The sequence below is a fragment of the Alosa pseudoharengus genome, unplaced genomic scaffold (assembly GCF_046254945.1).
Source record: "Alosa pseudoharengus isolate Yale_2024_CS ecotype anadromous, Long Island Sound unplaced genomic scaffold, YU_APseudo_1.1 YU_APseudo_1.1_scf_1, whole genome shotgun sequence".
NCBI classification, from domain to species: Eukaryota; Metazoa; Chordata; class Actinopteri; order Clupeiformes; family Clupeidae; genus Alosa; species Alosa pseudoharengus.
The window spans coordinates 30,094,418-30,121,554 of NW_027468564.1; the positions used below are offsets into that span (position 1 = coordinate 30,094,418).

Here is a 27,137-nt window from a genome sequence, read left to right on the forward strand (position 1 = left end):
ATGCATGATGTCTGCAGTGCAGTGCTTTTCAACCTTTTAGTGCCATGACGCACCAGCTTCTCAAATGTTACAAAACTGAAATGGACCGTAGACTGAAATATCTAATAATATCCAAGATTCCAATAAACACTGGCCATATTACACCCTTATGATCACTTGTGCGCAAGACCATTTCAGTGAAATGCCAGGCACATGTCATGTATTGTTTGTGAGTTTAAAGTTAACAAATGAACAGTGGATTTAGATGCCTCTTGCAAACTAGTCTACATGGAATCTTGTTTGAGCTGGACTTTGTCAGTGTATCAACAGTTGGGTACTAATTACTAATTGTGCTACTACCTACCACCACCGCCCACAGGCAAAGTATAATATGTCTTTCATTAAAACAAAAAAAAAAGTTTTTACATTGCATTAGCCTATATTGGTCTCTCTCTCTTTCTCTCTCTCTCTCTCTCTCTCTCTACCCACTCAACTGTTGTGTCATCTGTTGGCGTACAGTATGTGGTGGTGGCATCACTAAAATAAGGAGAAGGGCTGATGAAAGAGAGAGAAAACACATGATGATTATGTAGAAGAGGAGAGGAAGTGGGTAAATATAGATCCTGTGAGAGAGTTGGACACTCAGTATGTGATCATCACGAACCAGCACGGCTGAACTAACTGGGAGAAGCCGATTATAAAAACATGATGATTCTTTTCCTTTTCACCAAATTCCTTCTCACAGGTAAATTAAAATCCGCTATTTTCGAAGTAGCTAGATCAATAGTTGTTTGGATTACATCATTCAAACCAGCACCTCTGATTGGGATGTTTTTTGGGAATTTTGCATTTCCTGCACTAAGACGTTTCCCGGTGCTACTTACTGTATGTTTGTATGTACAGTATGTAAGCAAGCCTTGCAGTGTATGACGTGGTGTGTATGTCTATTAAGTGTATGTAATTTTACAACAAAGCACAGTCCATTCACTTGTGGCTCTCTGTGTGTTTGTGTATGTGTGTTGTGTATTTCTAGTTTGTCCTGCATTTCTGACAGAATCATGACATAAACTGATAAAAGAGATAAAATGTAGCAGGAACATCTAAGGTTAAAGGAACACACAGACATTTTGGAACTTTAACTTATTCACCGTATTCCCCAGAGTTAGATATGTCGATACATACCCTTCTCATCATGTAGCTACTCTGTCTGACGTAGCCACTGCTAGCCCAGCTTAGCACAGGTGCCTCAAAGTGGCTCCAACATCCTACCCCTCCCAATAGTGACAAATGTAGATCCAGTGAATGATTATGTGTATATCGACAAAGCTCTATACAGTTTATCTGTAAGATGAGTGAGTCTATGCATTGTGCTTCTTTTGGCAGTTAAAGTCCAGGCCCTTTCTTTAACTGGATATACAGGAGGTGCTGTCATTATGAAGTGTGGCTATAATGCACAGAGTTACATGTACATAAACAACAGAAAATATTTCTGTAATGCATCAGTGTGTTCTACGAGTATCATAGTGGATAATGGCACCCCTGCACAAGACAAACGGTTCTCTCTACATGACTACCCATCAGAGGGGAATTTCATGGTGTTGATCACACAGCTGACTCCTGCGGACAGAGGAACATATAAGTGTGTGGTGGAGAACGCCGCTATATCTACTGATATAACATTGAATGTTGACACAGGTTTGTAATTCTGACTCATGATTACTTAGAATGAGCGAGGAAAATACTTCATGACTCCATGAGGAGAGACAGGCATAATTACTTTTGTGTTTTGACTAATTTGCTGATTGACAGGTCCATGGCAGTCTAATACAATCTCTCGTCTTCCTGAGGAGAGCATTCAGTTTATCTGCGCTTTCCCTGAAACATACAAAGAGAGAAAGAAATATGTTTGCCACCATCAGAGAAAGCTGACTTGCTTCAACACATCTGTGACACAGAGGAGGCAGATACACATGCTATCTAATGGCTCTGTGTCTGTGACCCTGGACCAGCTGACGGCAGAAGATGCTGGAGATTACTGGTGTGGAGTGAAGGCAACTGTAGGTGAATCCATCACTCTGATCAGCAGGACCCAAATCATTATTGGTCAGTAACACATTTGATATGATGTCCTGTATCTATAGATGTTGTGATACTACTTTGTTGACACTTCTTGACCATATGTTGGTGAATCTATTTTTTTATATATATGGTCATATGGCCACAGTAATATCTTCATAGTGAAAATAGCAGACAAAGAACTCTCTAGTCTGGTACTATGTTTTAAAAATCAGGAACATGTTCTTTCCCGTCACATCCCGAAACATCTTTCTCATCAACACTGTCACTGTTAAAATCATCAACACCTTCACTGCTATTAACACCATCAACACTTCCTCCACTTTTAACACCATCAACACCTCCTCTCCTATTAACACCATGTGTGTGGCTGTGTGTGTGTGTGTGTGTGGGGGTGTATGTGTCTGTTTGTGTGTGTGTGTATGTGTACTCGTGGGTTGATCAGCTTTCCTAGGTACGAGTGTGGTTGTCCAGGCCGGTCTGACTGCTGTAGCTCTGCTGCAGGTGATCATAGTTATCATCATCATCATCATCTGCAGGAAACAGAGGACAAGAGGTCAGTGACACTCAAACACTAAACTCATCAAATGCAAATGAATGTGGACATGCACACACTCTTGTCCTAATTATGTGGTGTAGACGGGAAAGAAGACAAGAGGGTAGCAACAATGCTAACACACATGCACACGTTCATATCTCTATTATGGTTGTTATGGGAACAGTAAGGAATAGTGACGTAGGCCGGAATCCTCAATACCCACTAAAGCTAACTAGACTACGTCACAGTATACCCACTATACAGCTAACTAGACTACACCACTGGACACACACTATTGTCCTAATTATGTGGTGTGATCATGTAGATGGGAAAGAGGACAAGAGGATAGCAACAATGCTAACACACATACACACAAGCATTATATATGCACATATACTGACCTGCACAAAAATACACACAATGTTTTTTGTTGTACAGAGCATTCCCACCCATCTGACGGCCCATCAAACATCACTGATAAAAACAATCAGGTAACAAAACTAAACCAACCAAACTAATAGCAGCTATATAATTGCTTCTAAAATATTTAAGAACCTTTAATAATCTCTTGGTTCTTTTCCCCCCCACCAACAGATTTCTGACACTGCCCACGTGTATGATGAGATTATAGATACCAGTCAAACTCGTCCCATACCCAGCTCTGTTTATGTCTTGGCCCAGTTACCCACAATCCTTCCCAATGACCCCACCTATTTAACTGCTTGGTTGGCCACAAACCGACAAAGGTGATGCCACCACTACCCTTTAGAATGATAAGGCTCTATCTGACATTTTTGTCCAAATTTAGTTATTGACATATTGTTATCCTGTGTCCTGTGTTTCTTGTTGTATGTAATTTTTGAAATAATATCTAAAGTGGTTTGTTCCACTTATCAGTGTAACTGCAGGAATCAAATTATAAAACTGAAACTCAATGTGTCAGAACTACTCCAAACGCATATAGAACATTATAATTCCAAGGGGGCAACTTACTCTCCAACACATTTGTACTGCCCCCTGCAGGTAACACCCAAATTTGTTAGACGTCAGTCGTTTATCTTTTTTAGTCGTTATAAACGGGATGTCAAAACCTACAATTTCCCAAGTATTTCTTATAGGTTGCAGGAACCTTTTGACAGGCTAAACTGCGTCTTCCCTATTGTCATATATAACCTTTTACCCTATTCAATTTCAGGCAAATTTAGATATTTTATGGCCGCGTAAAGTGGCTCACGCACAGAGGTGTTTGGCCTTGCAGGTTATCTGACACTGGTTATAAAGTTGGCGCAAGTTTGTTTCATCGTAATGATCTGCAGAATCACTACAGTCAAACTCTAGCTTCTAAACACAGACATACCCTTGTCCCATATAAATGGGAATCAGAACACCAGAGATTAAGGTTATAGTATAGTAAAAAAGTTTATATAGGACAAATATTGATTTGAGAACGAAAGGAGGCACAATAAACTAACCTAAATGACCTAAGTACTAAGAACACATTGGGAAAAACATTGAGGAAAAAAGTTAAAGGAAGAGGAGAGCTAGAGATTAATAAGTTCATGTCATAATCTTGCGCAGATCCCTGGCTTCTCCTGGACCCAGTCGTTTAGCATGGCCCCTCTTGCACTGGGACCTCTCCGTGCTTGCTGGTGTCCTGACTAGGATGAGATGAGGCAAAAAAACAAAAGAGTAAAGAAAAGTACGAAAATAACGGGGGGACATGTTGGAAGGGAATAGGAAAGTGGAGAAATGAAAGTGAAATAAAGACGAGTAGAGGAAGTCAGAGCCCCAAACTACGGGAAAAGTTTCCTTTTAAAGGAGGAAAACTCCTCCCCTAACAAATCATTGGCTACTTAAGATACATATCTATAAAAACAGGGTGCCTCCCCCACAGTGTTCAGAGTCAAGTCCAGACGTTACATAGTGTAGGATACAATGGAGTCAAGTCAAGTCCCAGACATTGTACAGAGTATTGGTTACAATGGAAATAAAATATTAAAGGAAACAAAAAGCAGACACAATGGCATACATCAGTTTGCATTACAGTTCATACATGGAATTGGTACAGCTTACAAAAGCATATGCCTCAATATGAAATCCTTTAATCATTCAGTGCAAAGATAAAATGCAGTACGGCATAGAATTATGATAGGCACTGGTAGTAGAGGTGAAGGAGCTGGGCTAGTGTGCAGTAGCCTGAAAGTTGTCGGGTCGATTCCTGGCTTCTACCACTGTGCCCCTAACCCCAAGTTGCTCAGGGGAAAAATATAATCCCTTGTACATACAGTATGTAAGTCACTTTGGACAAGAAGTGTCTGCTGAAAGTAATGTAATGTAATCTGTATTAATAGGCACTTTGTGTAGTGTGTTTTTATCAATTTTCTTATACAGAGCCTTTTCGGAAAGAAGGGTGCTTGTTTCTTTATTAATCTCAATGTACTCATCTCTTTTTTCTTTCATGTGCATCATGTGGTGTGCAACTGTTAACCTTCCATTCTTAATGTGATGACAGCTCAATGTTTTTGTTTTTTTATATACATATAGTTATATATGTTGTGTTTAATTTCCAAAACTTTTAATAAAAAGTTAATCACAAAAAAGAGGGTCAAGTCTCCACTTTTGTCAAATGATCTGACTGATATAAATGAACATAGAGGTCATGTGTTGTGACTACACTATGTGTCTATATTGAGTAATAATCATCTATTTAAGGTGCCTTTCTTTAAAATTTGCCAACACTGTACAACATTAACTCATTGAATGCCAAGCTGTTTTCGGAAGCTATGTCCTAGAGTGCCAGCAATCTAGACCATTGTTGATGATTTTTGTACAGCCACAGCATATTCTGTGTTATAGCTATGAACACATACATGCCTCTGTTCCTGAGAAATCCCAAGCTAAACAGTGGCTAGTTTTCATCAAAATCCCTGTTTTTTTTCTAGAAATGGAGATATAACATCTTTCTTGAAATATGAAGTGTTGCCTGTAAAGTTTCCGGGAAGTGACCTAGCGAGACCTGGCGAGACTGCCACCTAGTGATAGACCCACGAAAATGGCCTGGTTTTGAGCTGACGTGCAAGCGTCACTGATTCGACCCAAAGCGGCAACCAAGTTATGATAAGATGTCCAGATAAAATGTCCAGGTTGTGCGTTTTCGATCGTCATATATTTCATTTCCATTCATCACAGAGTTCCCAAAATCACATATAAGGTGTGTTAGAGTGTCGTAATAAAAACTTAATATTACGTTTTTGGCACTCAACGCATGGGAAGGAAAAACGTAAAATTACGTTTTTGGCACTCAATGAGTTAACAATGCCTGTAAATACTTGAAAATAAATACAGCACAAAATAACTGGCTGAATTAGGACTAATAAAAGTCTCTTTATGTCCTATGTACACTGTAGACTTGTGCAGCATTTAAAGTAGCCAAATGAAGCATCACCGATGTGTGTTTATCCTAAAATCGATAGGATGATTATAAAAGGCTCATCTAATAGAATCATTATGGTAATTGAATTTGACACGCATTTGCAGATGAATGTTTTATTATTAATGTAGGATACTGAAGAGAGCCTAGAACCAAATAGGATAGAGAGATGAGGTGGGAACAGGAAATGGCTGATCGGATTTGAACCCAGGTCACTTTGGGCTCTTGGAACCGAATGGTGACATATCCCTTTAAGGCACTTGGAACTGAATATGGTACAGACCCTGCAGCAACACCATGACAGATATGAGGCAATGGCCATTACAGATGTCCTACTGGACTCCAGAAACCATAACTTCTCCTTGATGGCATCCACTGTGCGCATGGTTTGTGAGAGTTGACAAGTGCTCCAGCAGCTCTCCACACTCTCTTGTCTGGGGGCCATCTAAGGCTAAACATAAATACTGTTGCTCAATCAGATTAGTCATAAGCATGTTAGCATTCAATGTCATTTCCTGTGAACACACACAGAACCACAAAACCTCTATCTGTCCATCAGAGTGACTTCACTTCCCCCTCTTCACCACTGGAAGTCCCCTGAGGCAACAGTGACCCTCCCCTCCCCCTCAGACTCTGGAGGCCTATAGACTGGCACCTTTAGGAGCACTACCAGACCACAAGAGAGTGGGTTGCTATGTGTTGCTGCTACCTGTGTCATTAGTGTTATTATCATCATACAATCAGCATAACTCCCTTACTCAGTGACTTCACTGGTATTAAGGATGGAAACAATAAATAGTTTCTTGTGAGACAAAGAAGGCTTTTCTGAGACAATAATCGATGCAATTGTGTTTCATCAGGCTCTGCTGTCCAGTCTAGTAGACTGCATCAGGTTGGGTGGTGTTGGGGTTCAGGCTCTGGTAAACTGCATCAGGTTGGGTGGTGTTGAGGTTCAGGCTCTGGTAAGCTGCATCAGGTCGGGTGGTGTTGGGGTTCAGGCTAAACTGCATCAGGTTGGGTGGTGTTGGGGTTCAGGCTCTGGTAGACTGCATCAGGTTGGGTGGTGTTGGGGTTCAGGCTCTGGTAGACTGCATCAGGTTGGGTGGTGTTGGGGTTCGGTTTCTGGTAGACTGCATTAGGATGGGTTGTACTGTGGTTCACTCATGGCTACCCAGCCTATGTGTTGTTGCTATCTGTGTCATTAGCGTTATTATCATCATACAATCAGCCACTTCCTTACTCAGTGACGCCATTGGTTTTTATTAAGAAACAACCCACTGCACAAAGACATGATCTGCACGTCCTTCAAATGTCTAATTAAGTTAGTTAAGTGGAAGAAATAGCCTAGTTGTTGTTCATCACCTACTACACTTCTTCAAGCGTTTTGCAGCTTGGCTGAACAAGATATATATTTGTATTGTGTATTGCATTTAGGGATGTAACGGTATGAAAATTTAACCTCACGGTTATAGTGACCAAAATTATCACGGTTTTCGGTATTATCACGGTATTTTAAAAAGTGTGTTCAATATGTTCAGAAAGCACTGATAGGCCTACACAAGCTGAAATAGTTTCAAAAAGTGTCCCGTTCATGTTTAATTGGCTATGTGCTTATAGCTTCACTTACCCTAACATTACTTGGAGGTTGCTATGTTATTTGGATCCAATGAGTGAGACCAGGCTTGGAATTTCACCATTCTGGAGGCAAGGCCACTTGGCCTTCAGTTGGGCATATTTGGTGGAGGGCACAAAGGCCACATGTTAGGGCACCAAGGCCAAAGTTAACTATACAGTAGTAGGCTATAAAAATGATCAAAGTTGTAGCCTATTCACTGCAGTAGACCTGCATCACTGTATGAAACATTACAAAAACATGAAACATGACATATTACATAGAACTGCAAATTATCTGATCATCTAATATTTACAGATATCTAGGCTATATTTAACATTTATTTTATATTTGGCCTGTTATGAAATCATGTATTGAACAATTTAAGCACAGTTCAGCTTTAAGAAACTCAAATAGCCTAGATGCATGCTTAGCATTTTGTGATCTACTTTCACAAACTCTTAGTCAGCTGTCCTCTGATTTACCGATATCTAGGCGATATTTGTAACATTTATTTTGTATTTGGCCCGTTATGAAATCATGTGGAACAATTTAAACACATTGTAAAACTTAAAGCCCAAATTTGGAGACATCCATGCATGTCGAAATTTACTGCAAATTCAAAACTGGATTACTCTGGAACGGCTAACTGTACAGGGGACTGCTTTACACCTTTGTGTTCGGTAAGGTCTGCTGTTTATTCTGATATATGGTTTGTCGTGTGTTAAACGAAAGGTTCGTGAAGTATTGCACCGAGAGGAATGGGTAGGGAGATGGACGCAAAACCTTCAGTAGAATTTATGATTAAATTGAATTATATTATTTACTTTTCTCGCGAACCGTTCACCACAGCAATTTGCTGCTAACATCGTTTAAAAGCTGAGAAAAAGCTCTTTCATGTGATAGGATACTTGTGATGTCTGTGTGATAAGTAGGCTACTTCGCGAGTAGTTCAACTGAGAAGAATGGGTGAATTTAGACGCACTTTCTTTCTCCACTGCGTAAAAGACTAAATTAATTTGCGCTGTGAATATTTTGACAGGCCATAGGCTAAATAAAAATCGCTATTAGTAGGACGCAAAGCAGAATATTGAAAGAAGGGCACCAAGGCCACCCTTGCCTGTAAACCTCTGATTTTCAAAGGGACATCACGGCCAACGCAAGGGGCAATGACGTGGCCGTAGTGAAATTCCTACCCTGAGTGAGACCAAATTAAGTGTTCGAAATAAAACTTTATGCTACTGTGTTCTTCTGATAACGTGAGTGGAATGGATTTAATGTGGACGTGAACATAAAAAGACGCAGAGTGGCTAAATGATACAGTGCAAGTTTTGCGGTGAAAATGTTCCGCCTTTTAAAATCAGTTGTAGCCTAATCCAAATAGCAGTTAAAACCATCAATTAGACAATAGAATCAGTAGGGTACCAATTTTGCTTCATTGTACCAGGCCTACTGTATGTCAAAAGCAGGCTCGGATGAAGCTGGGAAGGATTAAACACACGGTTTCAACACCGTGGTAATCAACCGTGATAATTATGATATTTCAAAAGAAAACGGTAATTGTTATCGTCAACATTTTTATCACGGTTTATCATTATACCGGTAATCGTTACATCCCTAATTGCATTGTAAGATTCAGACAGAGAAGAAGTGGAACGTGGCCACTGTTTTGATGCTACCGTAACATGAAGCAAGGCCTTCGGCCCTTCAGAAATAGTCCTTGTTATAACCTACACTCTAAACCCAGATTTAGTTGTAATAAATATTGTAACGATTTGATAGCGAACCACACAGTTGTCCAATCAAAAGGTTTATTCACTGGGAACGAGAGCCGGGACACAGATAGACACAGAACACAATGCAAACAGGGCAGGTCAAGCACGCACACACACTACACATACAGGGGAGGACGCAGCCTCCCACACAAAAAGGATCACACACGAGGGAGAACTAAAAGGGAAACATGTTACAATAAAGACGCTAACATTACACACAAAACTAAGGAGAATAACGACATAAACCCCCCAAATGTTCGCTCTCGTATCCCAGGATCCCCTGCGCGGGAGAACGCGAACACTGTCTTTTTGCGCCGACGTTACACAGCTCCCCCAACAAGCCATTGCCGTCCTCGGCAATGCCCACGAGGTAGCCACATGCTAACGTCGGCGCGCGTTGCCCGCCACTCAGTTCAGTGCGACAGTACCGCCAACTCACGTGGGGTGCACGCCGCAGGAGCTCACTCAACGGGCGCCACGCTGCTAGCAATCCAGTACGGGCGTGCTAGCAGCCACGTGGCCGACCCGCTCGTCACCAGCTCCCTCTCAGCAGCCGCCCTCAGGCTGCACTTTCCGCGGCGTGACACCGCGGCACTCCTCCTCTCCAGACGGGGCCCTAGGTGGCCTTACAACCGTCGACACTGTACCAAGCACCGGGGTTCGAGGGGGGCCAGATGAAGCTGCGCCAACGCCACTCCGCTCCGTCGAGTCGCCGACCAGGACAGACAGGCAGCGACTCCACAGCAACCGGACCGCGCTGAGCTCTCCCGCTGCAGCTACCGTCTTCGGCGTCCCTCCTCGTGTTGCCATCTCGCAGAGCCGTACTGCTCTGTTCCCGGCCCGTTCCACTCCTTCGCGGCCTCGGCGAAGGCACGACCCCCGAGATGGTCGTGTTATCGAACTCCACACACAAACTTTTTCAAAAGGCGCCGGCCAACAGGCCAACTAGAACGGGCGCCCACACAGCACGGTGCCTCTCACACGCACCCAAAAGTTTTTTTTTTAAAGTTCAGACGGCATTTCCGTCAAACCTGCCCCACCGTCGTGAGTTCGCTGCCCTCAGCGGCTCCGCCAACCGTCCATCGTCTAGGAACCTCTTCCTCGCCGCACTCCCTCGGCTCTGCACACGCGTCGCGGCTCGCCGTGGAGTCAGCTGGGCGGCCAGCGTCATCTTCTCCGCGACCACTTCATCTGTTGATCATTCAACTTGTTGCCATGGCGCCGCCGCGTTCGGACGCCTTTTTGGTTGCTCCGCCTAATTTGTGCTTATATTTACTCTTTTACCTTTTATTAACCCCTAATTTTTTGCACTTTTCCACTGCACTGATTACGTATGATGGCGTTACACTCAGAAACATCGGAAATGAATTGCCTTTTTTGTTTCGGGATGTTTTAATTGACGATTCTACCTGGCCGACTGAGATTCTCCGAGATGCATCAGGGAACCATGGAGACGCATCTCGGCGCAGAAGGAAAAAACACAGAGGAAAACGAGCCGGGGCCCGTAACAGATTGAGGAATAGAGCTCATAGGCCTCCACTGCCTAGCATTCTCCTAGCCAATGTCCAGTCTCTTGTTAACAAGATGGATGAACTAAGAGCGAGGATACAGTTTGAAAGAGACATCAGGGACTGTAACATTCTATGCTTTACTGAGACATGGCTAACTGAACTTGTACCGGACTGTGCCATCACTCCGGTGGAGTTTTTCTCTGCTGCTCGCTCTGACAGGACTGAGGAATCTGGGAAATCGAAAGGTGGCGGTGTTTGCATCATGACGAACAGCAAGTGGTGTGATCCTAGAAATGTCACCGTTCTCTCAAAGTCCTGCTCGCCTCATCTAGAACATCTAGCGGTCGTCTGTCGACCCTTCTACCTGCCCCGTGAGTTTACTTCGGTAATATTCAACGCTGTCTACATTCCTCCACAAGCCAACACAGATGCTGCGGTTTCAGAATAGCAAGAAGTGTTAAATAGACAACAACACACGCACCCTGAAGCTGCGCTTATTGTGGCCGGTGATTTCAATCAAGTACATCTGAACCGGTCCATGCCTGAATTTATTCAACACATTCACTTCCCTACACGTGGTGACAACACACTGGATCACTGCTACACACAGTTCAAGAACAGTTACAAAGCTAAGTCTCTACCAGCTTTCGGAAAATCAGACCATGCCGCTGTTTTCCTTGTTCCTATGTACAAGCAGAGAAGTCAGACGGACCCCCCAGTGACGAAGGAGGTCAAGCGCTGGACTGACCAATCGGAAGCCAGGCTACAGGACGCCCTTAGCAACGTTGACTGGGAGATGCTTAAGACGAACTCTGCTGACATCAATGAGTTTACGGAAGTATCATTGAGTTACATCAATATGCTAACTGATTCCATCATCCCAACTGTAAAGATCCGAAGCTTCCCTAACCAGAAGCCATGGGTGGATAGAGAAGTGAGAACGGCATTAAAGACACGCACCATGACTTATAATGCTGGGCTTATTTCAGGGGATATGACGGATTACAAAGCAGCATCTTATAGTTTACGTAGAGCTATTAAAGATGCTAAGCGGCGCTATAGAGACAAAGTTGAAGCTGATTTCTTGGAGGGTGATCCAGCACGAGTGTGGAAAGGACTCCGAACCATCACTGGCTTTGAAAGAAAGTCCCCTCCTATGATGAATGTGAGTAAAGACCTCCCTGATGAACTTAATGCTTTTTATGCTCGCTTTGACATGAAAAACACAGACTATCTTGCACTAGCTGCAGCATGTGAAGCAAATGAGGATGCACCTTTCTGTGTCTCTGAGGTCGATGTGAGCAATGCCTTTAGGAGGGTTAATTGTAGAAAAGCTGCTGGACCGGATGGAATATCTAACAGGATTTTGAAATCCTGCGCTGCTCAGTTAGCTCCTGTGTTCACTTATATCTTTAACACATCATTGACTCAAGAGACAGTTCCTACTTGCCTCAAGCAGTCTGTTATTGTTCCAGTACCGAAAAACAAAAGTCCTTCATGTCTGAATGACTACCGCCCAGTAGCCCTGACGTCTACAGTGATGAAGTGTTTTGAGAAGCTTGTGAAAAACATTATCTGCTCATCCCTCCCTGCCTCCTTCGACCCCCTCCAATTTGCTTACAGAGCCAACAGGTCTACAGAGGATGCCATCTCAAACCTCATGCACACCACCTTAACTCACCTGGAGGAGGGGAATGGGAATTATGTGAGGATGCTGTTCATTGACTTTAGTTCAGCATTCAACACGATAGTACCTCTCACCTTGGTCACAAAGATGAAGGCCTTAGGACTGAACACCACCCTGTGTCACTGGATATTTGACTTCCTCACCAACCGTTCACAAGTGGTTAGAGTGGGGGTTCTGACATCTGACTCATTAACCATCAGCACTGGTGCTCCCCAAGGCTGTGTTTTGAGTCCACTGCTGTACAACATCTACACACATGACTGCAAAGCCAACAGTAGTCATACCTCCATCATCAAGTTTGCAGATGACACAGTGATCTTGGGCCTGATTAGTAACAACAATGAACAGCTCTACTTGGATCAGGTTGATGAGGTGGCACAGTGGTGTCAATCTAACAGCTTGACACTGAATATCAATAAAACCAAGGAAATGGTAGTGGATTACAGAAGGAAGCAGCAGAACTACAGTTACACCCCACTAATGATCAGCGGGCAACCTGTAGAGAGAGTCACAAGTTTTAAATACCTTGGTGTCCACATTACTGAAGACTTAACATGGACTGTTAACACTCAACATGTTCTGAAGAAGTCCAGACAACGACTCTACTTCCTTCGTCAGCTAAGGAAATTCAAAGTTTCTACATCCATCATGAAGGCCTTCTACACTTCAGCGGTTGAGAGTGTTCTAACTGGTAGCATCATCACCTGGTATGGGAACTCCACAGTTAGAGATTGTAGTACTCTGCAGAGAGTAGTGCGCTCAGCTGAACGTACTATAAGAACTCAACTCCCTGCTCTACAAGAAATCTATTCCAGAAGAGTACTCCTAAGAGCCCAAAAGATTCTGAAGGACTCTTCTCATCCTAACAATGGATTATTCCTACCGCTGAAATCAAGAAGACGCCTATGTAGTCACAAAGCCAGAACTGAGAGACTCAGGAGAAGTTTTTATCCCCAGGCCATCCGAACTCTGAACTCACACTATACTGACTTTGCACACATTCACTCCTCAGCACTCTCAAACATTTCCCAACTCTGAACTCACACTATACTGACTTTGCACTCATCCACTCCTCAGCACTCATGACCCCCCCCCCCCACACACACACACACACACACCTACATGACTTTTAGCACTTTTACATCCCTCTCCCTATGCTGCAGACCTTTTATTTATTTTATTATTCATCACACGTCAAAACCCACACACACACACACACACACACACATATCTGACTTTCTCCAACTTTTGCACATCTCTATAGAACTTTTTATTTATTATTTTTGATTTCTCCTCCATCTATCTACCCATGTCCTTGATTGCCTAGCCTTTCTGTCCCCCCCCCCCCCATCCCCAACACACACACACACAAAAAAAACACACACTCTTACATCATCACTGTCATCACCTCACATACATACAGCACACTGCTTGCTACAGTAAGCCTCCTCTACATACTTGCTGCACACTGCCCCCCCCCCTCCCTACATACACAGCACATTGTCTTCAGGATCGATCTTCTCCAACACACATCCTCTACTTACTTACAGCATACTGCCCCCACCTACCCACACACACACTATGCATACACACACACACAGTCACTGCTTCACTCCCCTCCCGCCCACACACACATCTTCACTGTCATCACTCACATACATCATACTTGCAGTACACTGCCCCCCCCCCCTCCCCTACATACACAGCACATTATTTCATCAGGAAGCTTCTCCAACACACATCCCCAACATACTTACAGCACACTGCCCCCCCCCCCCCCCCTACATACACAGCACATTGTCTTCAGGATCTTCTCCAACACACATCCTCTACATACTTACAGCATACTGCCCCCACCTACCCACACACACACTACACACACACACACACAGTCACTGCTCCACTCCCCTCCCGCCCACACACACATCTTCACTGTCATCACTCACATACATCATACTTGCAGTACACTGCCCCCCCCCTCTCCCCTACATACACAGCACATTATTTCATCAGGAAGCTTCTCCAAAACACATCCTCAACATACTTACAGCACACTGCCCCTGCCCCCCAATACACAGCACATTGTCTCATGAGGAAGCTTCTCCAACACACATATTGCACACTGCCCTCTCCCCACATACACAGCACACTATCCCATCTCCCTTGTCATCCCCCCAACACACACACCAAGACCCTTGGCAGTTGGGTTAGCCCCTTGAGCCGTGGATATGCCCAAGGTTTCTTCCTTGGTAAGGGAGTTTTTCCTTGCCCCTGTTGCTCTTGGGTGCTCCTTGTTGGTGCCCCCCCCCCCCAATCGCAATCCTCCCCCACCTTTCTTATGCAGCCCTTGCCACTTAATCTACTAAACCCCTCTTCTACTGCACTTTTTACCCCCCCCCCCCCCATAAATGCACAAATAGGCTGACACCATACTTAATTTCACTGCATTTCTTACTTCCAGTAACTATATGCATGTGACAATAAACTTCCTTGTATCCTTGTATCCTTGTATCTGGCCAGATCTCCTCCCATGGCAGCAGGCAGGTCTCGGCGATAGCTCCTCTCCTCCGGCGGCGGTAACGATAGAAGGCCTCAAGCTCTTTAGTAGCCCTTACAAGGGCTCTCTCTGGATCCTCTTGCGTGGGCCTCCACCCAGCGGTGAAGTCTCCCGCTCCCAGCTTCTCTCGCTGAGCGGAGGCCATGTTCGTAAGTCGCTTCTGACACCAATGTAACGATTTGATAGCGAACCACACAGTTGTCCAATCAAAAGGTTTATTCACTGGGAACAAGAGCCGGGACACAGATAGACACAGAACACAATGCAAACAGGGCAGGTCAAGCATGCACACACACTACACATACAGGGGAGGACGCAGCCTCCCACACAAAAAGGATCACACACGAGGGAGAACTAAAAGGGAAACATGTTACAATAAAGACGCTAACATTACACACAAAACTAAGGAGAATAACGACATAAACCCCCCAAATGTTCGCTCTCGTATCCCAGGATCCCCTGCGCGGGAGAACGCGAACACTGTCTTTTTGCGCCGACGTTACAATATGTTAGGTGGTCACTACTAATGTTTGTGTGTTTTGTGAAAACTCTATGTCATAACTAAAAGAAATGAGTTGATTGTACTATTTAAGTGAAATATACAGTGCACTGATCATGTTAAGCAGAGACAACGATAAATGTTATGTTTTTGCAAGGCAGAGGAGGGGTCTAATAAAAATTCTGCCCATCAACCGTTCCTCCAGCTTCTCAGTCCAGATGAATGACTCCATGCCTCGTGCTGCTGTGACAAATAGGCTAGGCTACTACATCAAATGGTGGGTGAACTTTCTGATGAACTTGTTGAAAAATAAAAATTCTGATGAAATAACCGAAAAATATGTTCAAATTGACCAATAGTTTGTTTACGTGATTAACTTGCATTAACCTGAGAAAAGTAAAGTAACATTAGCTTCGTTGTTAGCATGCTAGTAGTCTTTCGGACAGTTAGCTCATGGTAGCTACCTTCCAATGGGTGTGTATGCCAAATTATAACAATATCACATATGTTTTCGTGTAAATATACTTGTCTTGGTGCTACTAAGTTAGACTTTATCATTGAAATTGGTGTTTCTGTCTGTAGACAGTTTTAGCTAACCATAGCAGCACATGTTGGTTAGCTTTTGGCTAATGTTAGTTGATGTCCATTCCTTATTTGTTGCATTCATAGGTGATATAACAAACTTTTATTTCAACTGTGTAAATGAACATGAACTAAAAAATTGTTTTCTTATGTTCTTTTTTATAGGTTCTTCGTCTTTTTTTAATAGGTTCTTCATCTACAGTGGATGTGGAATATTTATGAGTTTAAATGTTGTTTGTTCATGTTTTATCAATAATAAAAGGCATTCCTATACATTGTGATGAATTTCTTTTCAATTTTTAATAAAACAATTAAATTAATACAGTAGCCTAATCTTAAAATAAAAAAACAATAGGCCTATCTACAGAACTTAGTTCATATTTTAATGAATTTGTTAACATGCATTTTAACCTAGTTATTTTATACAACTGCAACTTCTGAAACAATAAGTTAAGTGAACTAAGATTTTTAGTAAAGACTACTAATGTAAGCTTAATTTGTCTACAGCATCAACATAAGGTTGTTAGTTGACACGACTAAACATGTTTAGTTTTATGTTTTGTAAAAACTAGAATGGTTTAAGGCAATCGGTTTCCACGCAATTTTCTAGTAATGACAACTAGTTCGGGTTTAGAGTGTATCTGTACACTCTCAAAGTTTATCATTTTTGGTTTGTCTGTAGGGACAATATTCACAATACCACCGAAGTGCAAGGCTATTTTGAGCTTTGTCAGTGATTTGAAAATAGATTTTTATTTTAAAGTGGCTATATGCCTGCTGCATAGAGGCTGTAAACCATTTATTTGTTAATGCAAACAACGATATAGCTCAAGATTCAGCTCAGGTTGTTTTAACTCCGGATCTGTTCTTTAAGGTTTATGTTTAGATTTAGTCATGGTGATGTTCAGTAAATGTTCAACAATAATTTTACTTTCTGAACTTGAATCTTAACAGACGATGTGTGACGTCTCCATGGGCTGATATTCCAAATAAAGCAACAGCTTGTGTGATTCTCAGAAATGTTCAGTGAGGCAGACGCGTGAGACTGGACATCCGACTCATGGCTGTACAGGCTTAGCGTGAGACTGGACATCCGACTCATGACTGAACAGACCTATAGACCAATCGCTGGTGAACAGGAAAAGCTGAAATTAGCACAGCACACAGCACTGCACAGGCAACCTGTGCAGACCTCTACACTGAATTAGTGAACTGATTTAGAATGGAGATTCCTGTTCTAGTATTTCTATTCCTCCTACCAGGTAACTGATTTTGTGTGTTCATGTCTGTATGTGTGAATGTGAATGTACACAAATGTATGACTCAGATGAGTGTGTGTACAAGTACTATAGTCAGACTAGTCTGTTCCACATCTTGGTTTATTATTTAATATTTAAAATCAGTGTATGAGCAGTAAATATGCCATTTTGGAAAACTGCCATAGTGTCCATTTCTGTATGCTGTTGGTTAATTATTAAGCTATACTGTAATTCATAATCCATTGTCTGATTAAGCATATTATATCTAAAATTCCTCTCTAAGTACACTAGTGCTGTGCAATTGATCAAAATGTGCTTCATCTCATCTCATCTCAGTTCAACAAATGCTTCCAAAGTTGTTGAGTAACCGTGTTAAAATTGTAACCTCAATATTGATCAAATCAAGCACTGTTATATGACTTTGCCGTAATCTGAGCTGACTTTCAGGGTGTACTCACACTATGTCATCCGTACTGTACCAGAGTACGCTTGACCCCCAAAGTCCAGTTAATTTGACCAGTGTGATCGCTCCGTACCAGACCCAGGCACGATACGTTTGGTGCCCGGGTCCACTTGAGGAGGTGTACTCGGGCACTGTACGGTTGGGCTTATGATTGCGCCTATGCAAAGATTCCAGAGCACAGTAGCTCAACTGTGCCTGGGTACAGTTTGATAGTATGCAGTTTGAGTACAGACCAAGAACGGGAGAGAACCGTACTCTGGCATAGGACAAGTGAACTGTGACCAGTGTGAGTACAGACCAGGAACGGTAGAGAACCGTACTCCGGCACGGTACAAGTGAACCCAGTGCCCAATCTGAGTGCACCGTAAATATGCTGATTGTACATTGCCATGATTGGATATGAAGGAGGCACTGCCATTCCGAGGTGTGGGTATCACGCACAGTATAGGAATTCAAGCAGCCTGTGTTCTAATAATAACAGGGTGGAGAGTATGCCTGAGTGTGTGAAAGACAAAAGGTTTGTTCTCCATGACAACCCATCGGAGGGGAACTTCATGGTGTTGATGACTCAGCTGACTGCTGAGGACGGAGGAATATACAGGTGTGTGGTGGACAACGCCTCTCGTTTGGTCTCCACAGATGTACAGCTGAAAATTAACACAGGTGAGTGGTTTTGACCCGCCATGTGTTATGTGACCGCCAAGTAGTGGTGATACCTGGGGCAATTATTCATGTTTGAGCAACGTTGCTGGGCAATCGCATAACCAGTCCCATGTATTCTGATTGGACGATCATGATGACATCCTTACTGATGTTTAAAGCTTTCCAAACACAAAAAAATGCCCAAAATCAATGGACAGACGCCAGAACTGCAATACTCCAAATGATTGCAGAGATATGGATTGATCAGAAAGTTGCCTTATCATATCATAGGATTCAGGGTACCGGTGTGAGACCTAAAGGGGGCCGATGGGGACGGTTAGAGTAGCCTGGTGGTAACTCATTTTCTCACTGACAGGTGGATGGCAAACAACATCATGTCTTCCTGGGGCGAGTGTGAAGTTCACCTGCACTTTTCCCGAAAGATACAAAAACAAACAGAAATACTTCTGCCAGAGTCAGAGAATGTTAACTTGCTGCTTCAAACTCACCTCTTTCTCTGTGAAACTGGACCAGCTGACGGCAGAAGATGCTGGAGAGTACTGGTGTGGAGTACAGGCAGCTGTAGGTGAATCCATCACTCTGATCAGCTGGACCCAACTATTTGTTGGTCAGTGTCAATCTACCCATCCATCCATCTATCTATCTATCTATCTATCTATCTATATTTGTTGTCCCATGTTATCCATGTGTTTGTAAATTTTTACTTGTTGTGTGGTTTGTTGTAATTCCAAATGAGAGGAGTGAGGAGTGGGTGACAGTTTTATTGGAAAATACTTTATTATAAACCTTGCCATTTTGGTTGTTATACAAGATTCAGAGTGATATTTTCATTCATTCACTCACACATTCAGTCAGTGTATGCTTTGAGAGATCAAGCTTATGCACAACCACACAAACTAGTGAATAGCTTACATGACTAGGCAGTGATGTGTTTAAATTCATAATGATCAGTTCTTGGTTGATAGGTAACTTTTTGATTCCAGTTGATCACTATACAGAGCCGTCGGGAAACCATGTGTGAAGTCTATTTGCTACATGCTCTCTCTCTCTCCCTTTCTCTCTCTCCATTCACACTTTCTCTTTATTATGATCTATGACATTTCATCCTTCCATCATTCTCACAAAACGTCTTCAGAACCTGAAACTCCACCATCATCATATCATGGTATGAAATTGCATCATCAGCATTACCTATACATTATACATATTGATAAGTCTCTTTATTGGTCTAGAAGACGAACGACTGGTGACATCAAGTGATGGCTTTTGATAACGTCTGTATGTCTGTGTATGCTGTCTCCTCTAGCTACCTATGCATTTATTCCCATGGCCGTGTTTGGAGTTGTGCCTTTTGTATTCATGAAATGCAAAAGGAAGATATCAGGTACATACATTTCAAACACACACACACAAACATACACAAATACAATAACACTCAACAATAAGTTCCAACATTTTTTTTTTAAGTTTCTGCTGCCACTAGCCGGAAAACTACTGCTCCTTCTGCCACACCAGAGGTGAGATGTGATATGCACTTTAATCCAGCTCCTCAATAAACATCAGTCACAAACATTGAACTCTTCACTCAATGTTGTTCTGTCTATGGAAATCTTATTTCAGCCGGCTGTGTATGAAAATGATCTGACTGCAACATCACAGGATGAAGTTCCATCCAACACCACAGCATCTGAGTTAGTCTACCAGCACCTGAACCCCAACACCATGGTACAGAATTCAGTCTATCAGCACCTGAACCCCAACACCATGGTACATGATCCAGTCAACCAGAGCCTGAACCCCAACACCATGGTACATGATCCAGTCAACCAGAGCCTGAACCCCAACACCATGGTACATGATCCAGTCAACCAGAGCCTGAACCCCAACACCATGGTACATGATCCAGTCAACCAGTGCCTGAATCAGGTGTAATGTTAGGAATCTGGTCAGCAACAACTGTAGTTTGCGGTTTCTCCTCCTAAATCTCTTGGCTAAAATATACAAGAAAAACTTCAACTTTTTTATCCAAACTTTAATGTGCAGCCGACACATTTGGACTTCAAAATCATATTTGCATGGCTGGTTTTCTCGGTTAGGGACTCCCTACGTCTGCTGTATAGCTATGCTAGGTGACCGATTCACCTTTTACAAGTTTGTTTAGCATCAAATTGGCTTCGTAAAGGTGAACATTTTGCATAGTGTGCCTTTAAGGAATGTGTTCGTGGTGAAAGTAGAAAATACATAATTTAGTCATTTTTTTCGACCCTCTCTGCATTCAAATCGCTCAAAATAGTTTTCCGCTACATAGGACTCATTTTGTCGTGGTATTGAGATCAAAGTATTTGGAACAATTTGACAACAATTTGTTTTTGTCAAGTGGCACACGTTGCATGAACTATAAATGTACCTTTAGACTGCTTAACCACAGCTCCCAGTGCACAACCAAATGTCATGTGTGTTAAATATGTGAATTGGCTTAATCCTACACAGATGGATTCATGTTTGCATTCATCTTTTTTTGTTTGGTAAATAAAGCATTTCTACAATTCAAAGCAGTGTATATGAATTTCACATGTTTTATCTACAAATGTAGATAAAATATGGTGACTCTTAGAATTACAAGGTTCTATCTGCACTCTGAGTAGTTTTGAGATATTGAGGTTTAAAGTTTTTGCATTCTAAATAACAAAACTGCTATATGGTATAGGTTTATTTAATCCATTAAAGTTACATACACCCTAAATGTGTTCTAAATGTGAAATATTAAAATCCTTGAAAAATCGGAAGTGGGGCTTTTTGGAACAGGTCAAATGTAAATAGAACCTTGTAATTCTAAAAACTCACAATCGCCTTGCAATTATAAGGTTCTATCTTACAAAACATGAAAGGAAACAATGTTTTTTTTTGTAACACTACAGCTGTTGCTTATAAAAAGCTTAACAATGTTAAGGGATGCAAGTTATAGTCTAGTGCAGATGTACATTTTAGAGACCTTTGATTTAGATAGTGCTGCAGGCCAGTAAAAAGGAAGGATAACTTAAATGAAAGTACAAAATTACTGTTTCTTCTGATGGTTTATTCAGCGATCAATTAAAATGTAGACATTAACTTATACGGCAATAGACAATACATTACAATTAAGAAGTACCTCAGGAAAGGATAATACAATATAGAAATGTAAATACAAAGACAAATTGTTACCTTTTTGATATCATAAATCAATCAAATACATCAATTCAATCAACAATACAATATATTAATATATCTCAGAGTATGAACAATAAGCTTAATTGTAACTCATGTTGGCAAACTGGTCTTATCTCATTTCATCATCAATCATCATCATCAATGACATCAATTCAATCAACAATACAATATATTAATGTACCTCGGAGTATGAACAATAATTGTACCTCATGTTGGCAAACTGGTCTTATCTCCTTTCATCATCAATCATCATCATCAATCATCAATGACATCAATTCAATCAACAATACAATATATTAATGTACCTCAAGAGTATGAACAATAACTGTAACTAATGTTGACAAACTGGTCATTTCATCATAAATCAATCAAGGACATCAATTCAATGAACAATACAATATACCGGTATTAATGTATCTCAGGTTATGAACAAGAATTGTAACTGGTCTCATTTCATCACTGCATTGTAATACACTCTATCTGCTAGTGGCATAAATTTAAACATTGACTTTATATCATTAACTTTGGCCTCTGAGACATGGCTTTGTCTGGAGAGTAGCCTTGGTTTGGGTAGGATTTGTGTAGGTGCCATGGTTCTCATAGCTCTGCTTGGTCCTCTTAAGTCTATCTCCACTGTAAGGGGTTCCGCATATGATGTAATTAAGTGTAAATGGACACTGATCAAACACAAGCTGAGACACCTCAGAAAATGGTACTAGCTTGTACTGAAATAGCCTGGAACATGCCTGATAGTCACGGAAATCAGTTTCTTTCATATGTATGACTCGGTATGGGTTATTTCTGTTCACCTTGAGTAAAACACGTAAGAATGACACAGGTGAATAGAATTCAGATACTGCCATAGCCTTCTCAATATGACTGTGCATATTGTCTACTTCCTGAACTGCTGAATGGCCTGGGGTAGAGTACTTCATAGTGATCTTTTCTATTTAAGGATTTCTCTTCAAGAACTCTGCAATTGCAAAAGCTATTATGGAATTTCTGTTCTGGGGTACACAACTGTCGCTCCATGTAACTATACTAGTGGCATGTGGATGGTCAAGTACAACTTGCTCTAATATTTTGATTACTGCACTTGCAATGTCATTCGCACCCCTGCCTGACATCCCCTCTGTCCATAAAGCACAATAACCTTTCTTTGTAAGTGAAGCGTGGGCTGCTCCTGCTCCTCCACTGTAGCCCCCTGGTCCTCCACTGTAGCCCCCTGCATCACCATTGTAGCCCCCTTCTCCTCCACTGTAGCCCCCTGCATCACCACTGTAGCCCCCTGCTCCTCCACTGTAGCCCCCTGCTCCTCCACTGTAGTCCTCTCCTCTTTCGTTGTGACCTGTGGCCGAAGGCCCACTGCACTTCCAGCTGGCTCGACCTCATCACTGGCCTGAAGGAAAATAATGCATATTTCCCCATATTATATATTTGTGTGCAATTAAAATTAAAATATAAAATACAATTCAAAATTCAATATCTAACATATTCTTTTATCAGCTCACTATCTTTTATTATCTTGTATTGCAAAACTGTTGTTACACTAATGCTTGGCTTTCTGTCCGTGTCCATTTTTTTCTTCCTCCTCATCACTTCATTCATCATGTTATATTCTCTACTGTGCATTTCCTTCTCTGCTCCTCAGTACTAACATTACACTTGCCTCTGTGATTTTATTGGATGCCCTCTTTCTTTTTCTTCCTCTCCTCCTGGTATGTTCCCGATGTTTTCTAGTTTTAGACACACCATTTGACACCATTAAAACAGACAACAAAGCAGTGGCCTTAATGACTGGCTAAACAGATTAGGTTATTAAAATACCATTATTAAAATAGCATTAATGTTATGCTACTCAAGTAATTGTCTACAATCATATTTATTCAAAAACAATCCTATGCTTGCCTCCGTGTCTAGATTGACATTTGAAAGCTACAATTAGCTATTGTTAGCTAGCCAGCTTACTTGGCTACCGCAATGAAAATAAACCCTTCAATGGAACTTAAAAAAATAAAGAGGGAAGATGTTTATTCAAAATCATAATTTCACCAAGTATTGCTTGCCTCGAAATGTTGACAAACTATAGGCTACTAAATTAACTTCAGCCCACCTACTATCATTAGCTAGCATGATAACTAAGTTGGCTAGAGTTAGCTAGCATTAGCTAGCAAGCTTACTTGGCTACCACAAAGAAAACAAACACTTTAATGGAACTTAAAACAATAAAAGAGGGAATAATGTTTCTTCAACAACATAATTCCACCAAGTTTTGCTTGCCTCCAAATGTTGACAAAAGATAGGCTACTAAATTAACTTCAGTCCACTTGCTTTCATTCGCTAGCATGATAACTAAGTTGGCTAGAGTTAGCTAGTGTTAGCAAGTAAGCTTTACTTGGCTACCCCAACGAAAACAAACTCTTTAACTAGCTAGATATAAAACGATTTTTAGAAAGAGAACTTACCTGCCCTCTGTAAGGGGATCGTTGGTAATAGTGCCAATGAAGTCTTGCACTCGTAGATTTCGGGTAAATCTTGACTTTGACATTTTCAAGTGGGCTACCACTGACAGTTGCACAACACTCACTGCTGAATCAGGCGGGAATAGCAACAACATAACATCGCAGAACGTGATTGGTCCTCTTGTATGCATTCCAAGTGATGATTGGAGCACAGATAGAACCTTATAACACCAAGTTTGAGTTTGACTGCGCAAATAAAACCTTTTTATTTTGTAGATAAAACAACCAAAAGTGCAAAAAAAGTTTTAAAACACCTTGGATAATGTTAACAAGTTATAATAGATCAGGAATATGTAAATAACTCAATTTTGACAAAAATGTCAGATAGAACCTTGTAATTCTAAGGGGACGTAGTGTTAAGCAGACACTTTTCCCCATTCTGACCATATAAAACTGACCTCCAGAAAATATGATAAATATACAAACATGCAGGTGCACATACATTGTTGCCATGGCCATCACACCAAGTTTTGTCACTTTACCAATGTGGCAAATTGAAATAGAACATATTTACATTACATTTACATATTACATACTAACGTTTACACAGAGTGATATTCATAGATTAATTCAGACCAAAGGAATTTTGCCACATTGGGTGATTGCATTTCCATTTATAATCCAGCAGAGGTCACTCTACCTCCCTCTATGTACAGCAGCATTAGTATTATGGAGCCTTTTCATCATTAAAGGTGCTCTAAGTGTTTTTTTAGGCTGAAACATTTTATGTCACTTACTGCGAACATCACCTAACCAACTGCTGAATACACATCTCTGTGGACAACCCAGGCTCCAAAAACGGCAACAAAAACAACCTGGGCAAACCTAGTCCATGAAAACATAACAAACTGTTCCAGCAAATCACAGACAAGATGGGTGTTTAGGAGAGTTTCAATTGCACAGGACCAACACGGGAGGGAGGGGGAGGAAGTAGCGAGCTAGCTCTCTGTTTTGTTTGAAAGTCAACAGAAGTGACATTACCCAGCATCACTTAGAACACCTTTAATGCATTATAAGGCACACTGAAGTATGAAGACAAAAACATACACACCATACAGTTGAAGTCTTTTGTTACTATGAATGTGCTTCTCAGAAGAATGTAGGCCTAGGGATAGCGGAAGGGGTGGACCTCACACATTTGTGTGGACAAAAAAAAAGAAACACAAGACTAAACCACGTGTCTGACCAGGAAGAGGACAATTATAGAAAGCTCTTCATGCAGAATAGAGCTGACAAGAACCATCTGGGCTAAATTATACAGAGCAGAATGCAGATTCTCGCTGTTACACTTCTCTTCATTCTTCCAGGTAACCCATGTTTTTAAAAGCAGTTTTAATGACTCATAGAATGTACATTTTATATGCCTGCTTAATATTACACCCTTATGTGTTAAGAAACAATATGAAAGCATATGCTGTTAAGTTAACCTGACCTGGCAACACCACAAATAATGTTTTTATGTGATTGTGCTGCTTTCTAGTTGGCAAATTAAAGGCACACTATGCAGGTTTTTTAGCTTAATGTGCAAGTTTTTTCGCTTAATTTACCTTCATTTAACAGCTTCAGAGTCATTGGAATGATTATATGACTTTTTTCGGGTTGAATGGTGGCCGTCTCGCTTCCCCCTAGCGCCTGTGAGCGGAAAAACCACCCTTGCAACTGTGGGCCGGCGGGCCGACGGCCTCAGTGTCAGAAAGTATAACGAGTGTAACAAATTGCTTTACTGCATTCAAATACACATACACGCCAGGCACCGGCTAGAAAAATGTAGCGATGGAGTTTCTCAGACATTCGTCATGACAAAGCCAGCGAAAAAGAAGCAAAAACCGAGAAAACAGTAAGGAAATTGCCAATACTGCATAGTTTACCTTTAAGCATTGTGTAAACTGTAGCATATACAGTACGTTCACAATCAGACCACTATGAAGGATGCAGTATGCTTTGAGGTTATGCACTCAGTACGTTCACAATCAGACCACTATGAAGGATGCAGTATGCTTTGAGGTTATGCACTCAGTACGTTCACAATCAGACCACTATGAAGGATGCAGTATGCTTTGAGGTTATGCACTCAGTACGTTCACAATCAGACCACTATGAAGGATGCAGTATGCTTTGAGGTTATACACTCAGATGTATAGATTTGGAACTAGAGCCCTATAGAGTTCAGCAATGACAGAGCCACATGTAACAGGACGGTCAGAGACATTTACATATGAATGTACTGACACTGCTCTCTGACCAGAGTAAATATACTGAAGATGGTGACCAGGCATAATGATCTCTGAGAAGGCAGTAGGCTGTTTTTCAGTAGGCTGTTGATACTTCCAAGTGTTGACTGAACAAGAGGAGTTAAGAGATCCAAGGTTCTAGAGCTCAACAAGACCAAGAGGTATACTTACAAACATGTGCCTTCCAACAACTATTACATGTTACAAACACATTGGATTATTATTCCAATTTTATCCAGCAGATGTTTCTATACAACCCCGTTGGCATAGAGACTTCATTGTGCTGTACTATTAATACACCTTTATCATTCATGCATGTAACCATTAAGCAAACTGGCATAATGTACATGCACTAAGGAAATAATATATTCTCTCTTGTTAGGGTAATTGTATTACATATGGCAATATGTATTTCTCAGAAGTAGGCCTAAGTAGAAATAGAGAATCTCACACATTTGAGTGAACTGAACACCAACGCCCTAACCACGTGTTAGGGCGTTGGTGTTCAGGAAGAGCACAAATATAAACTGCATGTGTGGATTCGCT

At 41.6% G+C, this 27,137-nt stretch overlaps 1 protein-coding gene and 1 long non-coding RNA gene across 2 annotated transcripts; both read left to right on the forward strand.

Moving 5' to 3' along the window:
- Window positions 1-636: 636 nt before the first annotated feature.
- On the forward strand, window positions 637-5,140 carry LOC143132826 (polymeric immunoglobulin receptor-like). Its single transcript, XM_076292674.1, has 6 exons — window positions 637-724; window positions 1,363-1,674; window positions 1,789-2,082; window positions 2,501-2,611; window positions 3,032-3,084; window positions 3,188-5,140. The coding sequence occupies exons 1-6, from the start codon at window positions 685-687 to the stop codon at window positions 3,341-3,343; spliced, it is 966 nt and encodes a 321-aa protein (XP_076148789.1). The 5' UTR covers window positions 637-684; the 3' UTR covers window positions 3,344-5,140.
- Window positions 5,141-19,085: 13,945 nt separating this feature from the next.
- LOC143132914 (uncharacterized) lies at window positions 19,086-19,995 on the forward strand. Its single transcript, XR_012988376.1, has 3 exons — window positions 19,086-19,238; window positions 19,767-19,796; window positions 19,938-19,995. It is a non-coding gene; the product is annotated as an uncharacterized LOC143132914 (long non-coding RNA).
- Window positions 19,996-27,137: the final 7,142 nt, after the last annotated feature.

What these genes read in the sequence shown, in the direction of transcription:
- LOC143132826 (XM_076292674.1), top strand. Translation starts at nt 685, where the DNA reads ATGATGATTCTTTTCCTTTTCACCAAATTCCTTCTCACAG. An exon ending in CACCAAATTCCTTCTCACAG is followed by an intron (nt 725 to 1,362) that starts GTAAATTAAAAT and finishes TTCTTTTGGCAG; the next exon opens with TTAAAGTCCAGGCCCTTTCT. An exon ending in TCACTGATAAAAACAATCAG is followed by an intron (nt 3,085 to 3,187) that starts GTAACAAAACTA and finishes CCCCACCAACAG; the next exon opens with ATTTCTGACACTGCCCACGT.